Source organism: Aythya marila (assembly GCF_965140915.1).
Source record: "Aythya marila genome assembly, chromosome: 3".
Lineage (NCBI taxonomy): Eukaryota > Metazoa > Chordata > Aves > Anseriformes > Anatidae > Aythya > Aythya marila.
Genome location: NC_139044.1, coordinates 119,655,228 through 119,678,896, shown reverse-complemented (window position 1 = coordinate 119,678,896; position 23,669 = coordinate 119,655,228). Strand labels below are relative to the sequence as shown.

At 62.8% G+C, this 23,669-nt stretch overlaps 3 protein-coding genes across 6 annotated transcripts; 2 read left to right on the top strand and 1 right to left on the bottom strand.

Moving 5' to 3' along the window:
• The first annotated feature begins 26 nt into the window (after positions 1–26).
• On the top strand, positions 27–5,087 carry ZNF513 (zinc finger protein 513). Of its 4 annotated transcripts, none has more exons than XM_082757029.1 (4): positions 27–145; positions 221–322; positions 2,785–3,375; positions 3,613–5,087. In XM_082757029.1, exons 1-4 carry the CDS (start codon positions 106–108, stop codon positions 4,362–4,364), a joined length of 1,485 nt encoding a protein of 494 aa, XP_082613155.1. In that variant the 5' UTR covers positions 27–105; the 3' UTR covers positions 4,365–5,087. The 4 variants fall into 4 exon arrangements, with proteins under 4 accessions (XP_082613155.1, XP_082613154.1, XP_082613156.1 ...); XM_082757028.1 differs by having other exon boundaries at positions 2,782–3,375; XM_082757030.1 differs by lacking the exon at positions 221–322 and having other exon boundaries at positions 53–145; positions 2,782–3,375.
• Positions 5,059–13,792, bottom strand: SNX17 (sorting nexin 17). The gene is made up of 15 exons (XM_082757031.1): positions 13,654–13,792; positions 10,257–10,331; positions 9,718–9,835; positions 9,189–9,253; positions 8,948–9,058; positions 8,409–8,499; positions 8,135–8,222; positions 7,678–7,747; positions 7,467–7,559; positions 7,099–7,302; positions 6,680–6,802; positions 6,445–6,522; positions 6,188–6,262; positions 5,848–5,889; positions 5,059–5,753 (listed from the first exon to the last, which is right to left on the bottom strand). The coding sequence occupies exons 1-15, from the start codon at positions 13,711–13,713 to the stop codon at positions 5,634–5,636; spliced, it is 1,413 nt and encodes a 470-aa protein (XP_082613157.1). The 5' UTR covers positions 13,714–13,792; the 3' UTR covers positions 5,059–5,633.
• Positions 13,700–23,669, top strand: EIF2B4 (eukaryotic translation initiation factor 2B subunit delta; the record flags this gene model as incomplete). Its single annotated transcript, XM_082757026.1, has 13 exons — positions 13,700–14,258; positions 14,385–14,428; positions 14,495–14,633; positions 15,012–15,221; positions 15,437–15,519; positions 15,752–15,843; positions 16,243–16,357; positions 16,698–16,774; positions 17,577–17,679; positions 18,710–18,837; positions 20,646–20,826; positions 20,927–21,107; positions 21,306–23,669. The coding sequence occupies 13 exons, from the start codon at positions 13,700–13,702 to the stop codon at positions 21,506–21,508; spliced, it is 2,115 nt and encodes a 704-aa protein (XP_082613152.1). The 3' UTR covers positions 21,509–23,669.

Here is a 23,669-nt window from a genome sequence, read left to right as displayed (position 1 = left end):
GCCGGTCGAGGCGGGGCGGCGGCGGCCGCCCCGGGCTGGCGGGGGCGGCTGGCGGGCCGCGGGCGGGCGGGCGGCGGGGCCGGGCCGGGGCCGGGGCCGGCCACGATGCCCCGGCGCAAGCAGAGCCACCCGCAGCCGGTGAAGGGTGAGTGCGCGGCGGGGCCGGGGGGCGGCGGCGGCCGGGCCCCGGCGGTGACCCGCGGCGCTCGGTGTGTTGCAGCGGACGCCGAGGACGGCCCCGAGGAGACGGCGGGAGCGGCGCTGGTGCTGCCCGGCGACCTGCTGCTGGGCCGCGGCCTGGCCTGCGAGAAGGGACCGCCAGGTGCGTGCCGCCGCCCCGACCGGGCCCGCTGACGGCCGCCGCCGCCCCTCCCCCGCCGCCCCCGGTGCTCCCCCGCCGCGGCGCTGCCGGCGGCGTCCCCGGGGCGGGGCGGGGCGGGCGGCGCCGCGCCCCGGCCGCCGTCGCTCGTGGCAACGGCCCCCGACGGCGTCCCCCCGACGGCGGCCGCCATCCGGCGGCGGCGCTCCCCGGGCGCGCTCCCGAGCGGCCGCCGCTCTGCTCCCCGCGGCCCTCCGGGAACCTCCGGGAACCTCCGGGAGCGCCGCCCGCGGCGCGGGGGGGCTGGGCCCCGCGGGGACGCTCTGTCCCGTTACCGCTCCTGGTCCCGCCCCGCGGTCGGCTGTAGGGCCCCGGGGACGCCGGGCCCGAGCGGCTGCCCCGCCGCGGCCGTGCTCTGCCGCCGCCGCCGGGGGTCCCCAGGGGCAGCGCCGCCCAGCCCCGGGAGCCCCGGTTCACCTCGGGGGCACCCGTGGGGCCCGCGGCTGCTGCGTGAAGGGGGGAGGCTCCCCCTGGCTGCTCCCCTGGGGCTCTGCTCCCGGGGCTGTGGCGTCCCCGGGCCGGGGGCTGCTGCCTGCCTGGGTCCTGCCCGAGACGTGGCCGTGGGGCGACACCACTGCCCCCCACAGCTGCTTGGGGCGGGGAGTGGGGCGCGGGGTGCGGGCTGTCCTTCCTCCAGCTTCTGCTCCCCACAGCGCCACAGCCCTGCCGCTGCCCTGCTGCTGCCCCCTGCTTTGCCCCTGTCTCCTTTGCAGCTGCTCAGCATCAGCCCAGCCTCTGCGCCCAGGTCGGTGTCGGCTGCGATGCAGCTGGGCAGAGGAGGTGACACTGATCCAGCCCCGCTGTGGTGCCTCATGGGGAGCAGTGAGAGCAGCTCGCTGCCCTCGGATGATGAGCAATGAATATTGTGTGGACACGCTCAGTGGAGAGCAGTGTGACCTGCCTGCTTCCTGTACCCCTGCCTGCCTGCCTGTTCCCCTGAGGGCTGCGCTCTGGGTGTGGGACGCTGTGCTCTGCGCGCTGGGAGCTGTGCTGGGCTGCACCAGCAGCTCCGGCTCTCGTGCTGAGGCTTGGTCCCAGCTGCCTGGCAGATGGGTTCTGCTCCGAGGGCTGCACCTCCCCGCAGCGCATGCTCACGGCCCCATGCTGGGACAAAGCCGTCTCAGCGGTGCCGGACACTGCCTGTGCTGCTCGTTGTAAAGCTGCAGCAGTTTTGCAACCAGGAAAGCACCCCTCCTGCTCCAGCCCCGGCTGGGGAGCGGTGCCAGGCAGCCAGAGGCCTGCTGGGGGTGCCAGAAGAGCCATCGTTGGCCTTCCTCAGCCCTGTGGGTACGTTGTGGCAGCAGGGCAGTGCTGGCACAGCCTCGCTCGGGGAACGGTGCTCCAGGGACGGCGAGGCACAGCAGGGCTGCACGCACTGAGCTTGCAGGGAGCCCCTCAGCACGGAGCTGCGGGCAGGCCCGTGGTATTCCCCTGACATTAGTAAGGCAGTTGCAGAACGCTCTGGTCTGGCATCAGCTCTTGCAGTGCTTGTGAAATGGGGACTGGGAAATACCGGGGAGCCTGCAGCGCACCCTTTCCTGTGGCCTGGGAGCAGCCTCACACCTTGCCTAGGGGCCCTGGGAGTTGGACCCTGATGGGTGGGTGGCAGAGGGCAGCTGCTGGGTCCTGCAGTGTCTCACAGTGACCGTGGGTCAGGCACAGCACGGGGACAGCTGGAGATGGCTTGAGGTTGATGGTGGCAAGGCTTTGCCACGTATCCGTGCCCTTCTGCCTTGGGTACCAGCCTGTGGACACATCTGAGGGCCCCGTGTGTCCAGGCCAGATCTGGAGGGCTGTAGGGCAGTGGCTCCACTGCTGTCATCCCTTGCCGGGGCACAGGGGTTACCTGGTGAGCTGCGGGAGGACACATCCCTGTCCAGCTGGTAAGTGGAAATGCTCTGAGAGCCCACTACTGATCCATCCTCCCACCTCTGTGGGGCCGCAGCACTGAGTGGGGCCAGGGGAGATCCATTTTGCTGCCTGGTGCTGGCCATGGAGGTGGGACCAGCAACCCCCTGGGGCTTTGGCAGCACCACAGCTGAGGGGGAGCCCTGAGCGAGTGCTTTGGGTGCCAGCCCATCCTTCCTGGATGGTGCTGTGCCTGGCACCTTCTCACCACCACCTGGCCAGCCATGGTGTGGTGGTGGCAGGCTTTTCTGAGGGACTGGGACAGGCCCCGGGGCAGGACATTGGGGCAGGCTGTGGTTATGGGGCTACTTGCCCTGAGCGTTGGGGCTCTTATGGACTCCTGGGTGCCGCTAGGGTGGGCAGAGCCACCTGGCACCCGCCTGGCTGCAGTCCCCTTCCTAGAAGCAGCCCTCTTGAGACCAGAGGCACCAGAACAGGGCTGTGCCTGGGCCAGCCGGGCCCCTGATCCTATCCCATCCCCGCCCTCTTCTCAGCAGAGGCCCTGGTGGGGAAGATCGCCATCCCGGCGTACACGCTGAGCGACGACGACTGCTCCTCTGGGTACCAGCAGCTGAGCGTGGAGAGCGACCCTGAGGAGGGCGGGGAGCCCGGCCCCGCGGCGCTGCCCTGCCGCCAGTGCGGGCTGCAGCTGGCCGCCAGCCTGGGGCAGAGCTGCATGCAGTGTGCCGGCACCGAGGGCAGCCGCAACCAGCGCATTGTCTACTCCTGCCAGCTCTGCCCCTTCGCCTCCCACTACTCCAGCCACCTCAAGCGCCACATGAAGACACACAACGGGGAGAAGCCGTTCGCATGCCCGCAGTGTGCCTACGCCTCGGCCCAGCTGGTGAACCTGACCCGCCACCTGCGCACACACACGGGGGAGAAGCCCTACCGCTGCACGGGCTGCAGCTTTGCCTGCAGCAGCCTGGGCAACCTCAAACGCCACGAGCGGGTCCACAGCCAGGACAAGCCCTTCCAGTGTGCCGCCTGCGACTACCGCTGCAACCAGAGCCGCAACCTGAAGCGGCACATGCTCAGCCACCGCCTGCCTGAAGGTGAAGGCCCACACCAGCAGGACAAGGAGCCAGGTAAAGCGGGGTCGGGGGGGAAACTGCTGGGGACGGGCAGGGAGCACGCCCTGCCCTCTTCTGTTATGCCAGTCCCAGCGCTCGCCCTCAGGTGCACAGAGCCTGTGCTGGGCCCGGGGCTGTGCCGCCAGCCCCGTGCCAGGGCATCGTCACCCTTGGAGCTGGGGCTCCTTGCAGAGTTGAGCCCTGCCAGCACTGAGCCGCCTGCTGACAGCCCTGCTTGTGTTTGTCCTGCAGAGCCGCTGCTGCCGGAGCTGAACCTGCACATGGGTAGCGGCACCGGCCCCTTCCTGCCCGGCTGCGCTCGGCTGCGGGGCGAGGAGTCGGCCGCGCTGCCCGAGCTGCTCTTTCCCTTCACGTGCCGCATGTGCGGGCTGGTGCTGGATGATGGGTTCGCACAGGACGAGGGCCTGGCCGAGCAGGTCTGTGGCCGCTGCAGCCTGGCGGTGCTGGGCACTGAACCGGGCTCCAGCCCCCGCAAAGGCACTGGGGACAAAGGCTTTGCCTGCAGCCTCTGCCCCTTTGTCACTCACTACCCCAACCACTTGGCACGGCACATGAAGACGCACAGCGGGGAGAAGCCGTTTGCCTGCCCGCTCTGCCCCTATGCCTCCGCCCACCTCGACAACCTGAAGCGGCACCAGCGCGTGCACACGGGCGAGAAGCCCTACAAGTGCCAGCTCTGCGACTACGCCTGCGGCAACCTGGCCAACCTCAAGCGCCATGGGCGCATCCACTCGGGTGACAAGCCCTTCCAGTGCAGCCTCTGCAGCTACAGCTGCAACCAGAGCATGAACCTGAAGCGACACATGCTGCGGCACACGGGTGAGAAGCCCTTCCAGTGCCGGGACTGCTCCTACACCACTGGCCACTGGGACAACTACAAGCGTCACCAGAAGATCCACGGCCACACGGCTGAGAGCTGGGTCAACCCGCGCAATGCCAAAGCCCTCCTGGCACCTCCTGCCGTGGGCACGGCCCTGCCCTGAGACAGCACTTAGCCCAGCTGCAGGGGCTTGGCCCCGCGCCGGGCCCTGGGGGTGCCTCGGTCACGGGGCATCCCAGCCCCTTGCTGTCTGTGGCCCCTACCCTCCCTGGGGGAGAGATGGGCAGCAAACTCTGCTGGGGCTCAGGGCGGCCTTAAGCAGGGCCAGCAGCCGTGCCAGGGTCTCCTGCAGCCCGAACCTTCCTGGGCAGGGCGAAGCCACGACCAGCGGTTCTGCTGGGCTTGGGTGCCTGCCCCAGCTGCGGCGGTGCCGTGCCCCCAGGCACTGCGCGGAGTGGCACCTGCCTGTTCCTGCCTGTCAGAGCCTTCCTCTGCCAGAGCCCGGGGAAAGGGGGGAGGGGGGAACAGGACTGGTTCTGTGGCTGTTGCCATGCCAGTCAGTGTAATTTATATTGTGTATAAAAGCATTAAACAGTCGGTTTTGTTATCTGGTATTCTCCATAGGGACCTTGTTCTGCTTGAGAAGAGAACAGACGGGGGGGCTGCCGAGGTGGGAGGGGAGGGCCAGCTGCCACCCCCACAACAGACAGCCCAATACCAATCAGGATCCATTTTAATCATCATTGCAGTATGTAAACATTGGTTACTGTCCATTAATGCTCTGGTCGGTCGGAGCAGCAAAAGATACGTGGTTACAAGCCTAGATTACACTGGAGCCTATGAGCGGGTTAGAGACAGGGCTCTGCGCAGAGCCCCACCGGAGACAGTTTACTGCAGTCTGTCTCAGAGCAGAAACCTAAATGCTAATTTGGCATTATGGAGCCTCACAAGGGCCACTCGGTGCCACCGGGCTGCTGCCACCACCCCCCAGGGCAGCCACCCTCCCACGTAGCTGCTTGCTCCCACTGGTGCAGCCGGCCAGGCCTGGCACGGGCCCAGGTACTCCCAGGGTGGGAGAAGAGGGCGGCTCTGCCCCTCTGGAGCTGGGGCCAGGCTCCACGACACCCGCTCCAGGGCTCAGCCTGGGCGCGCTGCTCGGGTGAGGCTGGTGCCGCTCTGGGAACGAGCCCTCGCCCAGCTGGGCACCAGCACAGGCTGCCCCTGCGGGAAGCCAGCAGCAGGAGGAGCTCAGCTGCCCCCAGCCTGAAGGCAATGGTGGGTTTGGGATGCAATCCCCAGCCCTTGGGGAGCGAGGGAAGGTGGATGGTAGCAGGTGAGAGGCACGTTGATTGCAACCTGTCTGCAGGTCGTACATTCCTCAGCGAAGGCCCTTGGGCCCTCAGGCCAGTGCTGTCCTAGGAAGGGGGAGCGGCTACAGATCTTCATCACCGATGCCCTCAAAGGCATAATTGCCATGGAAGTCGTTAGCGCCCACATCATTAGCAGAGCTGGAGTGGCTGATCCCTCGCAGACTGACAGAGGTGAGCTTGCTCTGCGGAAAGGGGAAGATGTGTTAGGGAGGACCCCTACTCCCCTCTGGCTTGGTCTTGGGATGATGGCACCCGCTGTGCCCACGTACAACTCACCGAGAGTTTGGCCATTGGCTCCCGGGAGGCATCAGGTGAGTCCTGCAGGGACAGCATGGTCAGGCAACAATACCTGCCACCCCCGTCCCCACTGCTCTTCTGTCCCCCTGCCCCTCAGCCACTGTTAACCCTCCCAAGAGGAGGTCAGGGGCTGCCCAGCCCTGATCCCCTCCCTCCCCGGGGGCTCTGGCTCCTGGGGACGGGCCCAGGACCCCTTTCTTTTCCCAGGGCTACAGGAGCAAGGCAGCACAGCCCTGCTGGTGGCGCCTCTCTGGCTCTGGTACCCAGCTAAGCCTGTGTTTGCTTTTATCTTCCCTACTGCGGCAGCAGTCCCGCTCACCAGCAATGGGGGAGACTTCACGGCTTGCTGACTGTCCGAGCGTCGCAGGGCCCCATTTGCCCGCCGGCGAAACATCTGCAGGGGAGAAGCTCAACTTAGTGGCCAGGTCCCCATGGACAGCTCCAGAAGTTGTCCCCCCGGGGATCTTTCAGCTGGCCCCTGCCTGAGGAGGGCAAGCAGGGCCAAGCCTAAACCCTGTGGAGTAACAGGGACAACGTGGGGAGCTGCAGAGACAAACATCCAGACCAAGCTCTTACCTTGCGGATGCTGCCGCCAGACTTTTTCACCATCAGCTCATCCACCATGGACTGCAGGCAGATGCTCAGCATGATGGCCTGTAAGGGAGAGGTGTCACGAGGCTGGCAGTGCCTGGCCTCACGCACCTCATGGCCCTCCCGACACCACACTGAGCCCAGTCCTGCCCTCTCCCTCGTAGCTGCCCCCTTGCTCCCATCCTTTTCCACTGCTGGCCTGGTGTGCAGGCAGCCCTACCTGTGGACTGGTGATGGTGACCCACTGCAGCCGGTCCTTGCTCATGAGATACTCAAAAGCCAGCTCCAGCTTCACCTCTGACTTTCCTGGGCTGCTCCCTGAAGGACCGTTGCTCATCGGCACCTGCACAGACAGATGCCGAGGCTGGGCGTTTCCAGAGGGAAACTGGCCAGCAACCAGCTGCAGGGGCTGGCCCTGGCCACCCTGCACAGCTCGTGCTGGTTTTTCACCACTGTCAGTTCCCGTCAGCAGTGGCTCCCCTCACGCATCTTCATGCCATGAGTCCCCCAGCCCCAAACCACCACTGAGACGTTCCCCAGGCTTCCAGCCAGGAGAGCTGCTGGAGCAGCCCGGCACAGCGGGGTCCCGACAGACCCAAGCAGCCCTCCTGGCCGCCCAGAGCCCCAAGCAGCACTCACTGAGGATGTGACTCGCCAGCACCGCATGCGCGTGACCTTGAAGCTGCCTTCCTTTATCTGCTCATTTGGCAGCCGCACTTGGAAGTTGAGCTCATTGTTGCCAGCACTGACAACGACGTGACATCCCTTCTCAGGGAAGTCTGTGACGCAGGGATCAAACTTGAGATAGCCATAGTACTTCAGGGTCTGCGCCAGGCGGATAAACTGTGGGCAGAGCCAGGGAAAGTCAGCACTGACAGCCACCCTCCCACTGCACTTCTGCTGGTCGGGGAACAGGCACCAAACTCCGCATCACGGGTTCACAAGGGGGAGCAGAGCCAGTCCAGAGCCTGGAACTGCTCCAGCCACAGCATCATGCCCTCCCCTACCTCCTTCTTGGAGACTTTTTCCTGCAGAGACTTGAGCTGCCGGTGCTGTTCCTTGTTGACAAGGATCCATCCGTGCTCGATGTCTGACACCGTCTACAAAGAAGCAGAGGCTGCTGAGCAGCTGGACCAAAGGCCACCTGAGACTCATGGGGCGGTAGCTGAGGGGTGCAACGCCCCCCTCCTCACCCAGCTGGGCCACACTGACCCTCACCTGTGCATACAGCAAGTTGAGCCCCACACGATGCTCCATTACATCATCATCATAGGAGGAGTCCCAGTAGCTAAAAGGGAAGCGCATGAGTCAGCTTCTTCCCCAGCTCCGAACAGTGATGAGAACACCGCCCCACACGCAGGGACAAGGAGCTGGGCTGGCTCTCACTGCCAGCTCCCTCAGGCAGCCTTCAGCTGCCACGTTCCTCCTCTCCTCCTCCTCTGTATCAGCTGCCACAGGCAGGCAGGGCCACATCTGGGAAAAGCAGAAATGGGCCAAACCCAGCAGGGCAGCCCCCTCCCCAGTGTCAATGGGGACACCCAGGTATGCTCCGGGGGGTCAAAGCACCAGAGGGACAACAGTGGCAAGAAGGGAGGGGGTCTCTCCATAGAGCAGGGAGTCCCTGGACACCACCCCACCACCCAGGGGCAGCTGCCCTGCCAGCCCTGCAGCTCACCTCTTGCGCAGGATGATCCTGAACTCAGAGTTGTGCAGGCTGGTGACAGACACATACGGCAGCTCGAACTCCTGCAGCTTCCGTACAACTGCAGGGAACAGCAGCTCAGCAGCAGCTCGGTGCTGGGGGAGCCCCCAGGGCCCCCACCACCCAGCACAGGGCCACCTGCTCCAGGCACAGGACTCTCGCTCTGGGGCAAGGTGCTGCTCCCCCCCCCCAAGGGCAGATGGCCCACGCAGCCCCTGTGGGGCTTCCCTCAATGTGCTCTACTCACAGGAGAAAGCTCCATCTTTTGTCTCTCTCACCAGGAAGAGGCTGAAGTAGCCGATCAGGTCATCGGGCAGATCCAGCTTGGAGGCCACAGCCTGAGAGCAAGAGCAGGAGGTGATGACTTCCCACAAAGAGACGGCAGCTCCACGTCCTCCCCCTGGAGCCCCATGGTGAGATCCAGCCCACGCACTTTAAGGGGAACTCCCTACGAAGGGAGCCAGGACCTCTGCTGAGCTGGGGACAGGGCAGGGAGAGCAAATGGACAAGTAGGGCCAGGGGATCACTACCACTGCAAAACAAACTGCGGGCCTCACAACACTGAGGTGGGCTCATGGAGGGACATAAGGACATCAGCACACAATTTTCAGCTCCGCTGCTCCTCAGCCCCCTGAGGACAACCCTGCTCTGGGGCAGGGACAAGGCAGGAAGGGCAAGGGAGCTTCCTCACGGCCTGCCGGGCTGAGGGGACTCCTCCTGCAAATGTGCAAAATCACGGGACTCAGCAGGATGGGCTGGTCCTGCCCGGCACAAGATCTCCCGCACCTCAAGGACATCCTCCGTCTGGTCCGAGGTGAGGATGGTGACCTTGACCTTTTGGCCATTGGAGAGCAGCACTTCCAGCACCACCTCCTCTGTCGGTATCTGCTGCGTCTCCTGCAGAGAGAGAGGATTGGCAGCCTGGCCCCATCCACCCCTGCCCCCGGTCCGAGGGCACTGCCATGAGCCACCCCAGCCGGGGCAGTCCACACACCCCACGTGGGCCGCCCGGCAGCCCCCTCCTCACCTGCTGGGCCTTGCGCAGAAAGCTGTTGAAGGTCTCACTGACTCCCAGCGTCGGGTCCTGCCGCACTGGGGTGGAAGACAAGCAAGGAGTCGGGCATTAGGTAGAAAGGGGCAGGGAGCCGTGCCAGTTCCCATCTGTTCTACAGTCCCTCAGCGATGGCACCCAGACTAAGTGTGCACTGGGGGCAGGGAGCACTCATGGACAGCCACGGATCCCCTGGAGACAGAGGCTCCAGCAGGTCTTCGCTTTTGCTAGTGCAGGGAAAGGGAAGGGGCTGGAGACGGAGAAGCAGCCCCAGTGGTACTGCTTCTTGCTTGCTGACATGCAGGGGACAATGCTGGCTATTATCATTGCACAGCTGCAAACACCAGGACAGGCAGCAGCATGCTCAGCACTGTGGGTAGGAAGAGGCCAAAGCCAGACCCAGGTGGCCACAGGGAGCGATCCAGGCAGTGCCACCATGCCCTGAGCTGCCGAGCCAGGGAAGCAGGTCCTGAGCCACCATACACATGGGGCAGACCCAGCTTACCAGCCTGCATGTATTTCTCCAGCTGTTCCCGTCGCTGCTCCACCTCTGCTGGGGTGAGCGTGAAGATCTTCTTTGGGGGAAAGGCTGGTACTACATTAGCGCCATACTCCTTCCTTAGCTGGGAAGAGAGCAGAGTGCTGTGAGAGCCTCCAGGGAGACGGTGACTGCCCCAGCCCCCAAACCTGGCTGATTTCCAGGGCTCTGACAAGGGGAGCAGGCAGCTCATCACCCATTCCTCATCTAGTGACTTGCAAGAGTCAAGGCAGACTGTCACAGTGTGAGCAGAAGCCTGCGCCAAGTGCCAGGGCACAGAAAGCGGTGTCTTGGCCAAACCCTGTGCCAACAGCAGGCGGCATGTGTGCACCCACAGCCAGCACAGAGCCCAGCACCCCTGCTCTGCAGCAGCGTGCGCTGCCTTCCTGCAGCACCCAGACATTCCTGTCCCCAACCCCGTGGGACCCGATACCCTGCCTGCAGGGACACAGGGCACCACGGAGCAGTCCCACAGGCAGCCCCACAGCAGCACCAAGGCTCCCTACCTGCTCGTGCAGCCCCAGGAGCTGGCTGTAGCGCACTCGGCAGTGCAACACCCCATTCACATGGATGTTGTAGGCCTGCGGGGAGAGGCACAGGTCAAAACCAAGAATTGCAATCTCATGGTAGGGATGGAGGAGCCCTGGGATCTGCCAAGCACACAGCCTCCTCCCTCCCCCCTTCCAAAAAGAGGAACCTGTACAGGAAGAGGCAACACTCCCAAGGACACCAAAAAAGGGGGGATTCCCCTCAGGGGTACCAGCATAAACGCCAGCCCCAGAGACCAAGTGGCTCCTTTCTGCTACCCTCAAGGATGTAGAAAGAGCCCAAGTGGCCATAGAGACAGGATACCACAGCGGGTTGGCATGGACATGCTGTCTGGAAGGGCTCAGCCATTCCTGGCTCGGAGTCAGTGCTGAAGGACTCACTGCAGAGGGGCCCAGAGAGCCTGCAGCCCCAGGGAGGCCAGGCACAGCCACAATGACTCCGCTTTGCAGACAGGCACCGTGAAGTTCTGCAGCCCAGCCTTGTGCTGCCCTGGACATGGTCCCAACAGGCGCTCGGGAAATGGGTGGCAGGGACTTCCAGCCAGACCCAGCGGGGCAGCTCAGCCCTGATGCAAGAAGAGCCAGGCCCAGACATCCCCAGACACACCCCACGCCGGGCCCAGCACCGCTGTGAGGGACAAGTTAGTCTTGCAGGCCCTGACCTAGCCCAGGCACCAACGCTGACAGCCAGCCAGGCTCCCACACCACGCTGCCCAGCGCTCAACCTTCTCCAGGCACTGCCCAACAAGCACTTTTCTCTGCCTCTCAGGCATCTTTCCCCTGAAGGGCCCAGGACTTGCCCAGCTCTCACGGGCAGCCTGGACGGGGGTATGAGCAGCCCCGTGCACCCCTGAACCATGCTGATGCACGCAATAAGCAGGCCCCGGGCACACTCTCTTACAGCATCTCCAACACATCCAGGACCAGGAGAGGCTGCTGCCAGAAGTTAAGGACTGCACATCAGCAAGGACAGGATCAGACAAGCTCTCAGAACTTGCACAGTTAAGTACAGTAAAGGCACTGAAGGGCTCTTGTGTCACTGCTCCTCAAAAGACATCAGTGACAGCACAGACGTGCAGCTCGGTAAATGTAGTCAAAACTAAAGGAGCACAAGAGCATTCAAGGGATGTGTCTGCCTGACACCAGGAGCGTGCAACCCTACATCTGTCCAACCAGAGGGAGAGCATGGAGCCACCAGGCAGCCCCACAGACATGGGTGTCCCCAGGCAGCAGGCCCTTCCCTCTCTCAGCAGCAAGAAGAGGCAGGAGGTTACTTCTGTTTTCCACGCTCCCACAAGCCATCCGAAGGAGGCGAGCTCAGCAACATGACAGCAGAAAGCAGATGCCACATGGCCAGGACACTGCCACCACCAGGGGCCGTTGGCCCAGGCTCACTGCACTGCTTCCTGGGGGTGTGTGGCCATGGCCAGCCCTCACCACGGGGCAGGGGGCTCCTTCCTTATGCGCTGCCTGCCACAGCACTACAGGGGCACTGGCTGTTTGAAAATTGAAAGTTTGGTGTACAGCTGCCAGCAGGACATGCTGCTGTAAATACAGTAATTCCTGCTCGTGGCACAAGAAAGGCTTGGACCTGTTGGAGTGGGTCCAGAGGAGGGTCATGAAGATGATCGGAGGGCTGGAGCCCCTCTCCTAGGAAGAAAGGCTGAGAGCGCTGGGAATGTTCAGTCTGGAGAAGAAAAGGCTCTGGGGAGACCTCATTGTGGCCTTTCAGTACTTAAAGGAGGCTTATAAAAAAGATGGAGAGTGACTTTTTACACAGGCAGATAGTGATTGGACAAGGGGTAACAGTTTTAAATTAGAAGAGGGAAGATTTAGGTTAAACATTAGAAGGAAATCCTTCCCTCTGAGGGCAGCGAGGCCCTGGCACAGGCTGCCCCAGGAGCTGTGGGTGCCCCATCCCTGGCAGTGCCCAAGGCCAGGCTGGATGGGCTGGGGGCAGCCTAGGCTGGGGGCAGGGGTCGTGCCCATGGCAGGGGGTAGCACTGGGTGATGTCCCTTCCAACCCAAGCCACTCTCTGATTCTGTAACACCTCCTGCCCCTAGCCCAGGACAGAGGCTGGCACACCTCTGCAGCAGTTCCACCCCAGAGAGCACCAGCCCAGCGGAAAGCCGGGGCTGCCCGAGGTCAGTGGAGGCGCTTCTCCAGGACACAGCAGCTCTGCATTTGCTGCAGCTCATGTTGGCTTCCTTATAACACCTTCTGACACGAATGCAACAGCCCTGTTCCTCAGGCCAGGTCTCTGCAGAGGGCTTGGAGACCGTGGCTGATGCTGGGTGGTATCAGCATCACCTGGTGGGACCTGTGCCAGCAGGGCTCTCTGGGGGTCCACCAGCTCCTGCCCAGACTCAACGATCAATCTGCTGATGCAGGAGATGAGGTCTTTGCCTGCCTAAGGAGTCATCGCAGCACCTGAGGGCAAAGTCCATGGGAGAGCACAGGGCCTAACACCCGTGCATCTTGCTCCTGCGACCTTTGTGCAGCCGCAGACGCCAGTGCTCACTCTTGTCCAGGTCCCCCCCAGCCCTTCCTGCGGCTCATGACTGCCCGCGTCCCCAGGCGACCGCCTCGTGTTGCTGGGACGCCTGCAGAGACCCCCCCGGAGCCAGACCTCTCGCCAAGGCGGAGCAGGAGCCGGGGGCTGTCTGCGGCACGGGGCTCCGGGCAGGGCCTGCGCTGGGGCAGGAAGGGACCCCGCGGCCCGAGGACAGCCAGGATGCGATCGGGGGGGGGGGGAAGCACCGGACACGGGGTCCTGCACTCGCTGCTCTCCGCCGAGCCGCGGGGGGGCTCCAGGCACCCGGGTGCTGCCGGGGGCGCTGCCACGGCCCCCGCCTGGGGACGGCCCCCCCCGAGACCCCCCAGGGCCGCGCTCCCGGAGCAGCCGCGGGGCCGGGCGCGTTCACGGCGCACGGAGCAAAACAGGAAGCGGGGCCGGGGCCGGGCTGCGCCGCGGGCACGGGCACGGGCACGGGCAGCGCCTCCCCCCCCCCCGCCGCACCGAGCCCCCCGCAGGGCACGGGGCCAACCGCCCGCACGGGCGACGGGGAAGGCCCGGGCACCGCCGGAGCGCCCCGGGGGCCCGGCCCGGCTCCCCCCGGGAAGGGGCCGAGCTCGGCCGGGGAGCGCCGGGCGGCACCGCCCCCCCCGCGGTTGGCAGCAGCGGCCCGGCCCGGCCGGCTCGGGAGGGGGCGGTTTGGGGGGGGGCTGCGGCGGCCCCGGCCCCGGCCCCGGCCCCGGTCCCGGTCCCGGTCCCCAGCCGCCCGCCGTCCCCGCCGGGGCGCTGCCGGAACCGGGCGGGGGGCCCGCCCCGCGCCGCCCCGCGGCCCCGCTCACCACGTAGGCGGCGCCGCCGTCGCCGGCGCGGGTCTCGGTCTCGGGGATGGAGAAGTGCATGGCGGGGCCGGGCCGGGACCGGGACCGGGCGGGGTCGCGCGCCCGCCGCTACCGGCCGCGCGCCGCCATCTCGGGCCGGGCGCTCCGCGGCGCCGCCCCGCGGGGCCCGCGCGATGGCGCGGCCGAGAACCGCCCGCCGGGGCCGGCCCGCCCCGCCCCGCCCCGCCCCGCTACAGCGCCCGCGGGCCCGGGGGGGACGGAGGGGGGGGGGGGCACCCGGCGGGGCCGGCGCGGCCCTCGCACGGCGGCTGCCACCCGGCGGTGCCTGGGCCGCCCCCGGGTCCCGGTGACTCCCCCGCCTCCGGGGCTCCCGGCGCCGCCCCCCCCGGTCCCGCCGCCCCTCGGCCGCCCCCGCGGGCCCGGCCCCGGAGTCCCCGCCGGGGGGGGTGGGGGGGGGGCGCGGCCCCGGGCTCGGGCCCCGCGTGGCGTCACCGCGCGTCACGCGTCGGGCCGTGACGTCACGGGCGGGCGGGGAGCGGCGGCGCCCTCCGGCCGGCGGGGGGCGCTGCGGGCGGGCGCCATGGCGGAGCGGGCGGCGCCGGGCGGTGAGCGCGGGGCTGCGGCGGGACCGGGCCCCCCGGCGGCGGCTGCGGGACGGGCCCCGCGCCTCGCGGCCCCCCCCCGGCCTCTGCCCCGCCGCCGGGGCCCCTCTCACGCTCCTCTCGTTCCAGGTGCGGGCTCCGAGGCTGCCGCGCCGGGGCCGGGCGCAGCGCAGGTGAGCGGGGCCGGGGCCGGGGCCGGGGCTCGGTGCGGGGCCGGGCCCATCAGTGTGTGCCCGCAGGTCCCGGAGCTGTCCCGCGAGGAGAAGCTGCAGCTGCGCAAGGAGAAGAAGCAGCAGAAGAAGAAGAAGAGGAGCGAGAAGGGGCCGGCGGCGGAGCCCCCCGAGCAGGGAGCGGCGCCCGAGCCCGGGCAGCCCCGCGGTGAGCGCCCCCCCCCCCCCCCCGCGGGTCCAGCCCCAGGCACCCCGAGCCCAGGCCGGGAGCGACCCCGGGCAGGGGCGGCCATCGCGGCACCGCCGGCACCCACTGCACTGCGGGCTGGAGCTGTCCTTGCTCGCTCCTACAGCAGTGTCCGCCGCTGTGCGGGGTCGGGGTTACAGAGGGGCCGCTGGCCTGATGGTCCCCGTGTCTTTGTACGGGGGCGGGGAGGTGCTGGAGAGCACAGGGTTTATTCCCTCACACCCCCAAAGGCAGGCCCCTGCGCAGAGGAGTCTCCCCACCGCGGGCTGCCCCACGTGCGGGGCTGCATCCCCCAGTGATGGAGGCTGCGCACAGACTTCCCCCTTCTGTCTCCTGCAGTCACTCCTCACCCTTCGTCCTCACCAACCTTGGCCGATGGCCCCAACGATGGTGAGAAGCCCGCGGGGGGCAAGAGCAAAGCAGAGCTGCGAGCGGAGCGCCGGGCCAAGCAGGAGGCTGAGCGCGCCCAGAAGCAGGCCAAGAAAGCAGAGCTGGGCCAGGCAGCCACACCAGCCAAGCCCAGGCTGACCCCCACTGAGCCCCCAACAGGTAAAGATGTCACGGCTGGGGTGCAGAGGGCAGGTGGGTGAGCAGGGAGGGAGTGGGCCAGGGTCCTGCAGGATGTGCCTGTCTGATCCTTGCGCCGTTCCCATTGTCCCTTTCCTTGGAACCCTTCATTTCCTGAGTGTTGGGACAGCACAGCTGAGCTGGGGGCTGCACCAGGGTGGTACTGCTTCATGCCACCCTCTTCATCGTTCTCACAGTGGTGAAGCGGCTGCCAGAGCACGTGCAGGTGGATGACCCTGCTGCCCTGAGGAAACTAGCCAAGAAGCTGGAGCGTCAGCAGGTAGGAGGAGGGCTGGATAACAGGCTGCATGCTACAGGGCAGTCGTGCTGCAGGTTTATGTGGTGCGGGTCAGGCTCATGCATGGTGGGGAGTAGGACTTGGTCTCTGCTGGGCAGAGGAAACCTCTGCTGTGCTGCCAATAAGCACTGGGTGTGATCGGTGGTTCTGGAGTGAGCAGGGCTGTATGGCAGCCTTGAACAAGCAAGTCATCATCAGCGCTGTTTGGTGACAGGTACCTCTGAGGCAGGACTATGGCACCAAGGTCAACCTGTTCTCCCATTTGCACCAGTACAGCCGGAAGAAGCCGCTGACGCAGCAGATGAGGTATGTACCTCCCCAGCCCAGGCCCCTGGCAACCGCTCGGCTCTGCTTCATCCAGCTTGTCTGCAAAATGGCCCTGGGGAAGGGGTGTCCTTGTTCTGCATGTGGGATGGGCTTCGAGGGGTGGATGGGGTGGCCCCTTCACCTGCTGTGAGGAGTGGCAGCAGGGGCAGCTGATGTCCTGCCTGTGAGAGGAAGAGCGCTGTCCTCAGGGAGTGTGGGGCAGTGGAACAGGGGCAGTGGGACTGGCCTGATGTCTCAGGTCACAGAGCAAGCAGGGCTGGGCTGACAGATCTCTTCTTGGGGCATCCCTTGGATTGCTTGGGGAGAGGTCTGGCCATGGGTTAGCCTTCCCTGGGCTGTAGAGTACCAGAGCTGACAGTTCTCACCTTTGTCCTGCAGCATCCCCTCCACAGTAATTCACCCAGCTGTGGTGCGCCTTGGCCTCCAGTACTCCCAGGGTATCATCAATGGTTCCAATGCCCGTTGCATTGCCCTGCTGGAAGTCTTCAAACAGGTATGTCAGAGCCCCATGCCCACCAGGCAGCAGGGGCATTGCACCAGCTGCAGGCATCTCTTCCTGTTCCCCAGCTGTTGGGGCTATGACTGTGCTCAGTCCTCTTCAGACCTCTTCCTTTTGGCCTGGGGCATCCATGCTGCCAGGCTCCTGTTCTGGTGCTGCAGCTGTTGCAGATTTGAGTTCCTGGAGCATCCTTTGCTCGCCCTGTAAAAGTGTGCCAAGCTGCACAGTACACACTTGTGCCTGGTCTGCAGCCTCCTCAGAGAGGCTGGGCACATGCAGTGCCTGGCCAGAAGGGGCGGCTGCACTGAACTCAGATTCTTTCTTACTGTTTCAGCTGATTCGAGATTACTCCACTCCCCCTAACGAGGAGCTGTCACGGGACCTGGTGGCCAAGCTAAAGCCACACATCAGGTGAGCGGTCTCGGTGCCAGGGCAGAGGGACTGAAGCTCCACTGAGTGTGGTCCATCGGGCGTCTCTCCAGGTTGCTGTTCTACCCAAGCTTTGTTTGGCTTTCCTGGGGCTCTGGTTCTGCCTCTCTGGCTGCCATCCCCAGCCCAGCTGCATCCTCCCTCTCACCATCATTGTCCTCCAAGCTACCCTGAAGCTAAGTAAACTAAGTACATTTCCTCTCTTGCAACCCGGAAGGCCAACTATGTCCTGGGCTGCATTAAAAAAGGGGTGGCCAGCAGGGAGAGGGAGGTAATTGTCCCCCTCTGCTCTGGTGAGACCCCAACTGGAATATTGCGTGCAGGCCTGGGGCCCCCAGCACAAGAAGGATGTGGAGCTCTTGTAACGGGTCCAGAGGAGGGCTACTAAGATGTTCAGAGGGCTGGAGCACCTCTCCTATGCAGAAAGGTTGAGGGAATTGGGCTTGTTTAGCTTGGAGAAGAGAAGGCTCCAGCTCCAGGGAGACCTCATTGCGGCCTTCCAGAAGTTCAAGGGAGCATATAAACAGGAGGGGGAATGCCTGTTTACGTGTGTTGGTAGTGATAGGACAAGGGGGAATGGTTTTAAACTAAGACAGGGGAAAATTTGGGTTGGAAATTAAGAGAACGTTTTTCATTCAGAGGGTGGTGAGGCACTGGAACAGGTAGTCCAGGGAGGTTTTGGACTGCTCTAGTGGTTGGCAACCCTTCCCAGAGCAGGGGGGTTGAAACTAGATGATCTTTAAGGTCCTTTTCAACGCAGGCCATTCTATGATTCTCTCTACAGCTTCCTGAACCAATGCCGGCCCCTCTCAGTCAGCATGGGCAATGCCATTAAGTTCCTCAAGAAGGAGATTTCGTGCCTCCCTGACACCCTGAGAGAGGAGGAGGTGAGTGACCACGCATAAGCAGCAGGGTCCAGCCCTCTGTCTGTAAGCCCAGGGCGGAGGCACAGCCCTGTCACAGTTCAAGCAGGGGGAGGTGACAGAATGCAAACAGTGCTGCAGAGAATCCAGAAGGCTACTGGCCATGAGTGTCACCAGCCACAGCCTGAGAAGGGACTGCAGCCAGACCTGCTCCCCCTCTGCCTGCAAGCACAGTCCAGCAGGTTCCAAAGGGGCTGGGGTGCACCACAGCGAACACCAAACATCTGTAGGCTGGTGGGACTGGAGCCCATCAGGACCAGGGATGTAAAACGGGAAGCTGCAGCAGGAGAAGCACGTGGTCACAGTGAGCACAGCGCTCCACCACAGGCCTGGCTGGCAACCAGCATTGCGCCTATTGCAACAAGGAATGACTCTTGGAGGGCTGGAGGCCTCCCAGACTGGTCCAGCTGGCGCTGTCCACCACAGGGAGGCCACAAAGGCTGCAGCACGTGGGCACCATGAGCTGTCCTTGCCCACCAGCACAGTCTGAGCATTGTTTGGCAGCATCAGTAATGTCACGGATGAGGAAGAAAGTGTTTTTCAATGCTCAGCTCCACCCAGCACAAAAGGCTCTGCAGGAACCTCTTGGCTGTGGAGCAGGGGCAGGGTGGTGGCTGTACGTCAGGAGCTGTCCACCTACGTGACAGTGTGGCCAACAGGCTGCGAGAAGTCAGGCTGGTGAGATCTGGGCAGTAAAATCTCCGTGGGGTGGATGAGCAGAGTGACTGACCTGGGAGATGCAGGGGAGGTCCTGATGTTGCAGTGAGGTACTGTGGTGTGCTAGTGAGCTCGCACTGGAGCAGGAGCAGGCCCCATGTGCCCCACAGAGCCCTTACTGCGGGAAGGTGCCGTTCAGCAAACAGACTGTCTGGGAGCAGGATGGGGCTCTCCGCTTGCAGACTGCTGAGCCCACTGTCCTCCCAGGTGGCAAAGGACAGCTGAGTGGCTGCAGCGCGGCCAGGCCATGCTGTATGTGATGGTACTGTCTCCCCAGGCAAAGGAGAAGCTGCAGAGCACTATTGACAACTATCTGCGGGAGAAAATTGTTTTGGCAGCTGAAGCCATTTCAAAATCTGCCTTTGAGAAGATAAATAACCACGATGTCATCCTGGTGTATGGATGGTAAGAAGGGGCAGCCAGGCCACGGGGTGGAAGATAGAGACAGAGCAGTGGAATGAACATAGGAAGCTCTTGCAAAAGCAATTTTTCAGTGGTGGGAGAATTTCAGCATTGTCCAAGAGGTAGGGAGGGTTTGTGGTTCTAGGTCTTCTTTTGCTGAGGGGAAAATAGGGGCAGCACCAAGAAATAAGCAGGGAGTGGGTAGTCAAAGGGTGTTGGTCAGAACTCAGCTGTGGTGGGGAGCACACACAAGGGAGAAGTTCACAACCGGTGGGATAGAACAAAGGATATGTGAGGGTGTTGGGTTGAAGCACAGCATGGCCCTGGGATCAGCCCTCACTAACTGGATGAGAGAATATTGCTGAGCGCTCTGCTTTTTCCAAAGCACTAGCTGGGACTTGTCCCATCCTGGAAGACGGGCAGGTTGATGAGCTGGCGTCAGGAGGCAGTGCCGAAGCACTTGCTGCCTGGCGGCAGCTGGGGCAAACACCAGACCATGCCAGCAGAGCTCAGTGGGCTGTGTTGGCTGGTGAGGCTGCGAGCAGGCATCCCTGAAGGGCCCCGCTGGGGAGGGCGCTCTGCTGATCTTGTTCTGACTTCCCTGTGTGCTGGGAGGGAAGGAACTCTCGGACTCATTAGAGGGGCAAAGAGGAAGGTCTGATCACAGAGCCTAATCCCAGTCTGTACTGATGAACGTAGCTGTGTGAATGAATAAGAACGCAGCTTGTGAATGCTCAGGTTTGTGCTGCTTTCCATTTTGAGTAAACCAAACTCCCAGACCTCCAGACCTGTAGCAGTTGACAACACCTTACCTGGCAGCAGGCCTAAAACTGTTGCCATCAGCAAAGCCTATAGAAGGCTCGCTAATGAGCCTTTGCTGTTCTTGTTCAGGGCTCAGCACTGTCCTCTGCTTGCATACATATATGTCTAGATTGAAATGTTTCAAGAAACCCAGATTTGCCATTTCTTAAATACAGAGCATTTGCAGAGCAGCCTCGGCTGTTTACTGGCATTTTAAACAGACTGCAGCAAAGTCATGTGTCAGGAAGCAGAAATAAGGAAGCTTGTTCCTCCTTAGGGGGAGTATGTCCTGGAAAGTAAAAGAGGAAAAGGGAACTAGATGCTGCTGTGGCAAAAGAGTCTGTGTGCGCTTCCTGGGTGATTGGCAGATGAAGGAGCAGAGGGAGGCTCCAGCACAGGCCTGGTGCATAATGAGAAGGACATTTGGAGAGGGTTTGGAGGGGGAGCCGTTTGTTGTGGTTGTGGACAGGGGGAGGTCAGCACTGCTTCCAAAGAGCGCTGAGACATGGGGGTGATTTTCTGTGCAAAGACAGGGAGGGGGCCCGAGGAGTGTAGTGAGGTGGTGCCTGGAAGGATGGGACTGATAATGGTGAGGGCAGGCTGCAGCTCTGCCCAGACTTATCTCTAGGCAGTGCCCGCCCATCAGGTACTTGGTGGGATTCCAACTCTTGCCCCAAGTAACACAGACGCCTCCTGGGATTCCTTTGGGCAGGATGTGCCTGGAGGCCTGTGTGGCAGCACCCACTCTGCTACAGCCAGCCCTGGGAGTCAGACACGTTTAGGTAGGGCTGTCCCCTGGGCAAGACCCCGTGCTAACGCAGAACTCTTGCCCAGCTGGCACCTGATGAGTACCACACTGCAGCCAGTGCCAAGGGACATCTTGGGCCTCTTGGCTGCATTTTGGGGCGATGCCATCAGCAAGCAACCTCGGCGTGGGTGGGCTGGGGCAGCCGCGCGGGTCGGGGAAAGCTCGGCCTGCCCAGAGCAGCCCCTTGACCAGTGTCTGCCAGCTCGTCCCTGGTGAACCGCACGCTGTGTGATGCCCACATGCAGAAGGGCCGCGCTTTCCGTGTGATCGTGGTGGACAGCCGGCCGCGGCTGGAGGGCCGGGAGACGCTGCGCCGGCTGGTGCGCAAGGGCATTCACTGCACCTATGTGATGATCAACGCCATTTCCTATGTGCTGCCTGAGGTGAGGAGTGAAGCGGGGCCGTGCTGAGGGTGGTGGCAGGCCAGGGATGAGACTGAAGCGTGACAGAAGATACTGACACATGCCTGCGCTTCTCCAACAGGTGTCCAAAGTGCTGCTAGGAGCCCATGCGCTGCTGGCCAACGGCTCAGTCATGTCCCGGGTGGGGACATCCCAGATAGCGCTGGTCTCCAAGGCTTACAACGTGCCCGTGCTGGTGTGCTGCGAGACCTACAAGTTCTGCGAGCGGGTGCAGACAGACTCCTTTGTCTCCAACGAGCTGGGTATGGTTTCTGTCCCCTTCTTCCCGCCCGGGATCTGCTCCCTGCTCCTGCTGCTGGCCAGGACAGGACTTGCTGAACCGTCCCCTCGTTCCTCTCCCTGAACGAGGGGGACCCCGGCCCGGGAGGGGCAGATGCGGGGGGCTGTGGGCGGCAGCGCGGTCCCTGCCGCCGATCCCGCAGCGTCTCCTCTCCCCGCAGACGACCCCGACGACCTGATCGTGCTCCGCAAGGGGCAGGCCCAGCTGGGCGGCTGGTCAGAGAACAAGTCCTTGCGCCTCCTCAACCTGGTCTACGACGTGACACCGCCCGACCTGGTGGATCTGGTCATCACAGACCTGGGCATGATCCCCTGCACCTCGGTGCCCGTCGTCCTGCGCGTCAAGAACGTGGATCAGCAGTAGGGGCGGCAGCACGGACCCTAATAAAGCAGGCCCCGTGTTAACGCTGCGTCTGACCTCTGTGGTGCGGCAGAAGCCGCGTCGCCCCGCGTCATCCCGGGCTCGGCTCGGCACTGTCCTGGGGCACGCGGTCCTTCTGCCCAGCTCAGCCTTGCCCCTCTCCTCCTCCCGCGCCAGGCTGCGGCCGGGAAGGGCCTTCCCCGTCCCCGTTGTCCGACAAAAAGTTCGGATTTGTCACCCGGCGTGGGGTGAGCCGATCCACGCGCTGGGTCGAGATGCTGCTGCGAGTGCGAGACCCTCCGATTTCGGCGCGGGGAAGCAAGTGATCGACTCAATACGGGTGGTGACACAAGCTTCAACTTTATTGCGCAGATACCCGTGTATTTATGCACACAGCTATAATTATGCCTACTGGCCACTATCCTACTGGCTAAGCCTAAAAGTGTCGCAAAAAAATACTGTTTCTCCTACTTGCGGTTACAGCCCATAAGCTACTCCCTTACCTTCCCGGGCCTCAGATCCACCTGTTTCTCTCTCTCTCAGGGACAGACTGCTCCTTGCATATTTTCACAAGAATGCTTCTCATCCGGCCTACTCCGTGGCTGTAAGCTCTGTATTTTCTTTGCCTCGCTTGTACAATTCCTCTAGGGACGCGTGCCCTTGCTCTTTGAGCCATTCTTCGACAATTCCCCCTTTTTCTTTTTGTACAAGTGCCGTGGTTTAACCCGGCCGGCAGCTAAACACCACGCAGCCGTTCGCTCACCCTCCCCCCTCCCTCTCTGGGACGGGGGAGAGAAATAAAAAGTGAAGCCCGTGAGTTGTGATAAAGACAGTTTAATAAGACAGGAAAGTAACAATAACAATAATAACAATAACAACAATAACAATAATAGTACAATGATGATAATAGTACTACTAATAATAATAATGTGTACAAACAAGTGATGCACAATGCAATTGCTCACCACCCGCTGACTGATGCCCAGCCTATCCCCGAGCAGCTGGCCCCCCACCCCAGCTAGCCACCCCTATATATTGTTTAGCATGACCCCAGATGGGATGGAATACCCCTTTGGCCACTTTGGGTCACCTGTCCTGGGTCTGTCCCCTCCCAGCTCCTGCTGCACCCCCAGCCTGCCTGTTGGCAGGACAGAGCAAGAAGCTGAGACATCCTTGGCTTGGTGTAAGCGCTGCTCTGCAACAATTAGAACAGTGGGGTGCTATCAGCACTCTTCTCATCCTAAGCCAAAACACAGCATTCTACCAGCTACTAGGAAGAAAATTCGCTCTGTTCTAACTGAAACCAGGACAAAGAGCAAGGCCCCATTCGTCATTTTTGTCACCCCTTTCATAATACAACTAAAAGCTATTTTGACAACAACGATTATCAGCAGTACAATAAGCAGCAATCTCAAACCCTGGGGGATACAAGCCAAGGGGAAAGGTCGCCAAACAGGGATTTCAACCAGGTAGCAAACGGGTTAGCATTCCCTCGTATTCCATGCACACGTTCTTTTAGCCAATCCAACCTTTTATGGATCGACTCGCTGTGATCTGACAAATTGAAAGAGCACGTTCCTTCAAAGTCCTCGCAACCGCGTCCTTGGGCCAGCAGCAAAAAGTCAGTGGCTGCCCGATTCTGCAACACCGAGTGTCGGAGACTGTCCTGTCCGTATCATCCACCACTGGAGAGAGGATGGCGGTAGTTGCGTTGAACCGTTTCACTGTCCAGCACGCCAACTTTTCTATTGTGTCAGCGCCCGCGCGGCTGCCAGCCCTGGTGTGAAGGAGGAGGCAAATATTCGCGCGGTTGCTGACCGTAATTCATCATCATCTTTACGGGCAGGTGTCAGACCGTGCGTGTCTCTTTTCGCTCTGCTGGACGTCGTCTTGGAGCTACTCAGCCAGTCCTGGTGGCGAGGTGCAAATAACCTGTTCTATCTCTAGGGACCCGTGCCCTCGCTCTTCGAGCCATTCTTCAGCAATGCCGCTTATTTCGGAACTGCACAAGCCCAGGTACCAGGGGCTTTCCCCCAGAGCCGGCACACGTAAGGATTTTCCGTGCCACTCGTCGTACAATCCCTTATCGGTACCGTTCCGTGTCCGCACCATCCCCTGGCCTCTGCTCGCTTCCATTAATAGCAGGCTGCTGACACGACAGAGT

Coding starts and splice junctions, on each gene's coding strand:
- SNX17 (XM_082757031.1), bottom strand. CDS start 13,713: ATGCACTTCTCCATCCCCGAGACCGAGACCCGCGCCGGCGACGGCGGC. Junction 6,263..6,444: donor CTGGCGGCAGCATCCGCAAG/GTAAGAGCTTGG, acceptor TCTCCCCTGCAG/ATGTTTCGCCGGCGGGCAAA. Junction 5,890..6,187: donor TGAAGTCTCCCCCATTGCTG/GTGAGCGGGACT, acceptor CTGTCCCTGCAG/GACTCACCTGATGCCTCCCG.
- ZNF513 (XM_082757027.1), top strand. CDS start 106: ATGCCCCGGCGCAAGCAGAGCCACCCGCAGCCGGTGAAGGGTGAGTGC. Junction 323..2,781: donor CTGCGAGAAGGGACCGCCAG/GTGCGTGCCGCC, acceptor CCCTCTTCTCAG/CAGAGGCCCTGGTGGGGAAG. Junction 3,376..3,612: donor CCAGCAGGACAAGGAGCCAG/GTAAAGCGGGGT, acceptor TTTGTCCTGCAG/AGCCGCTGCTGCCGGAGCTG.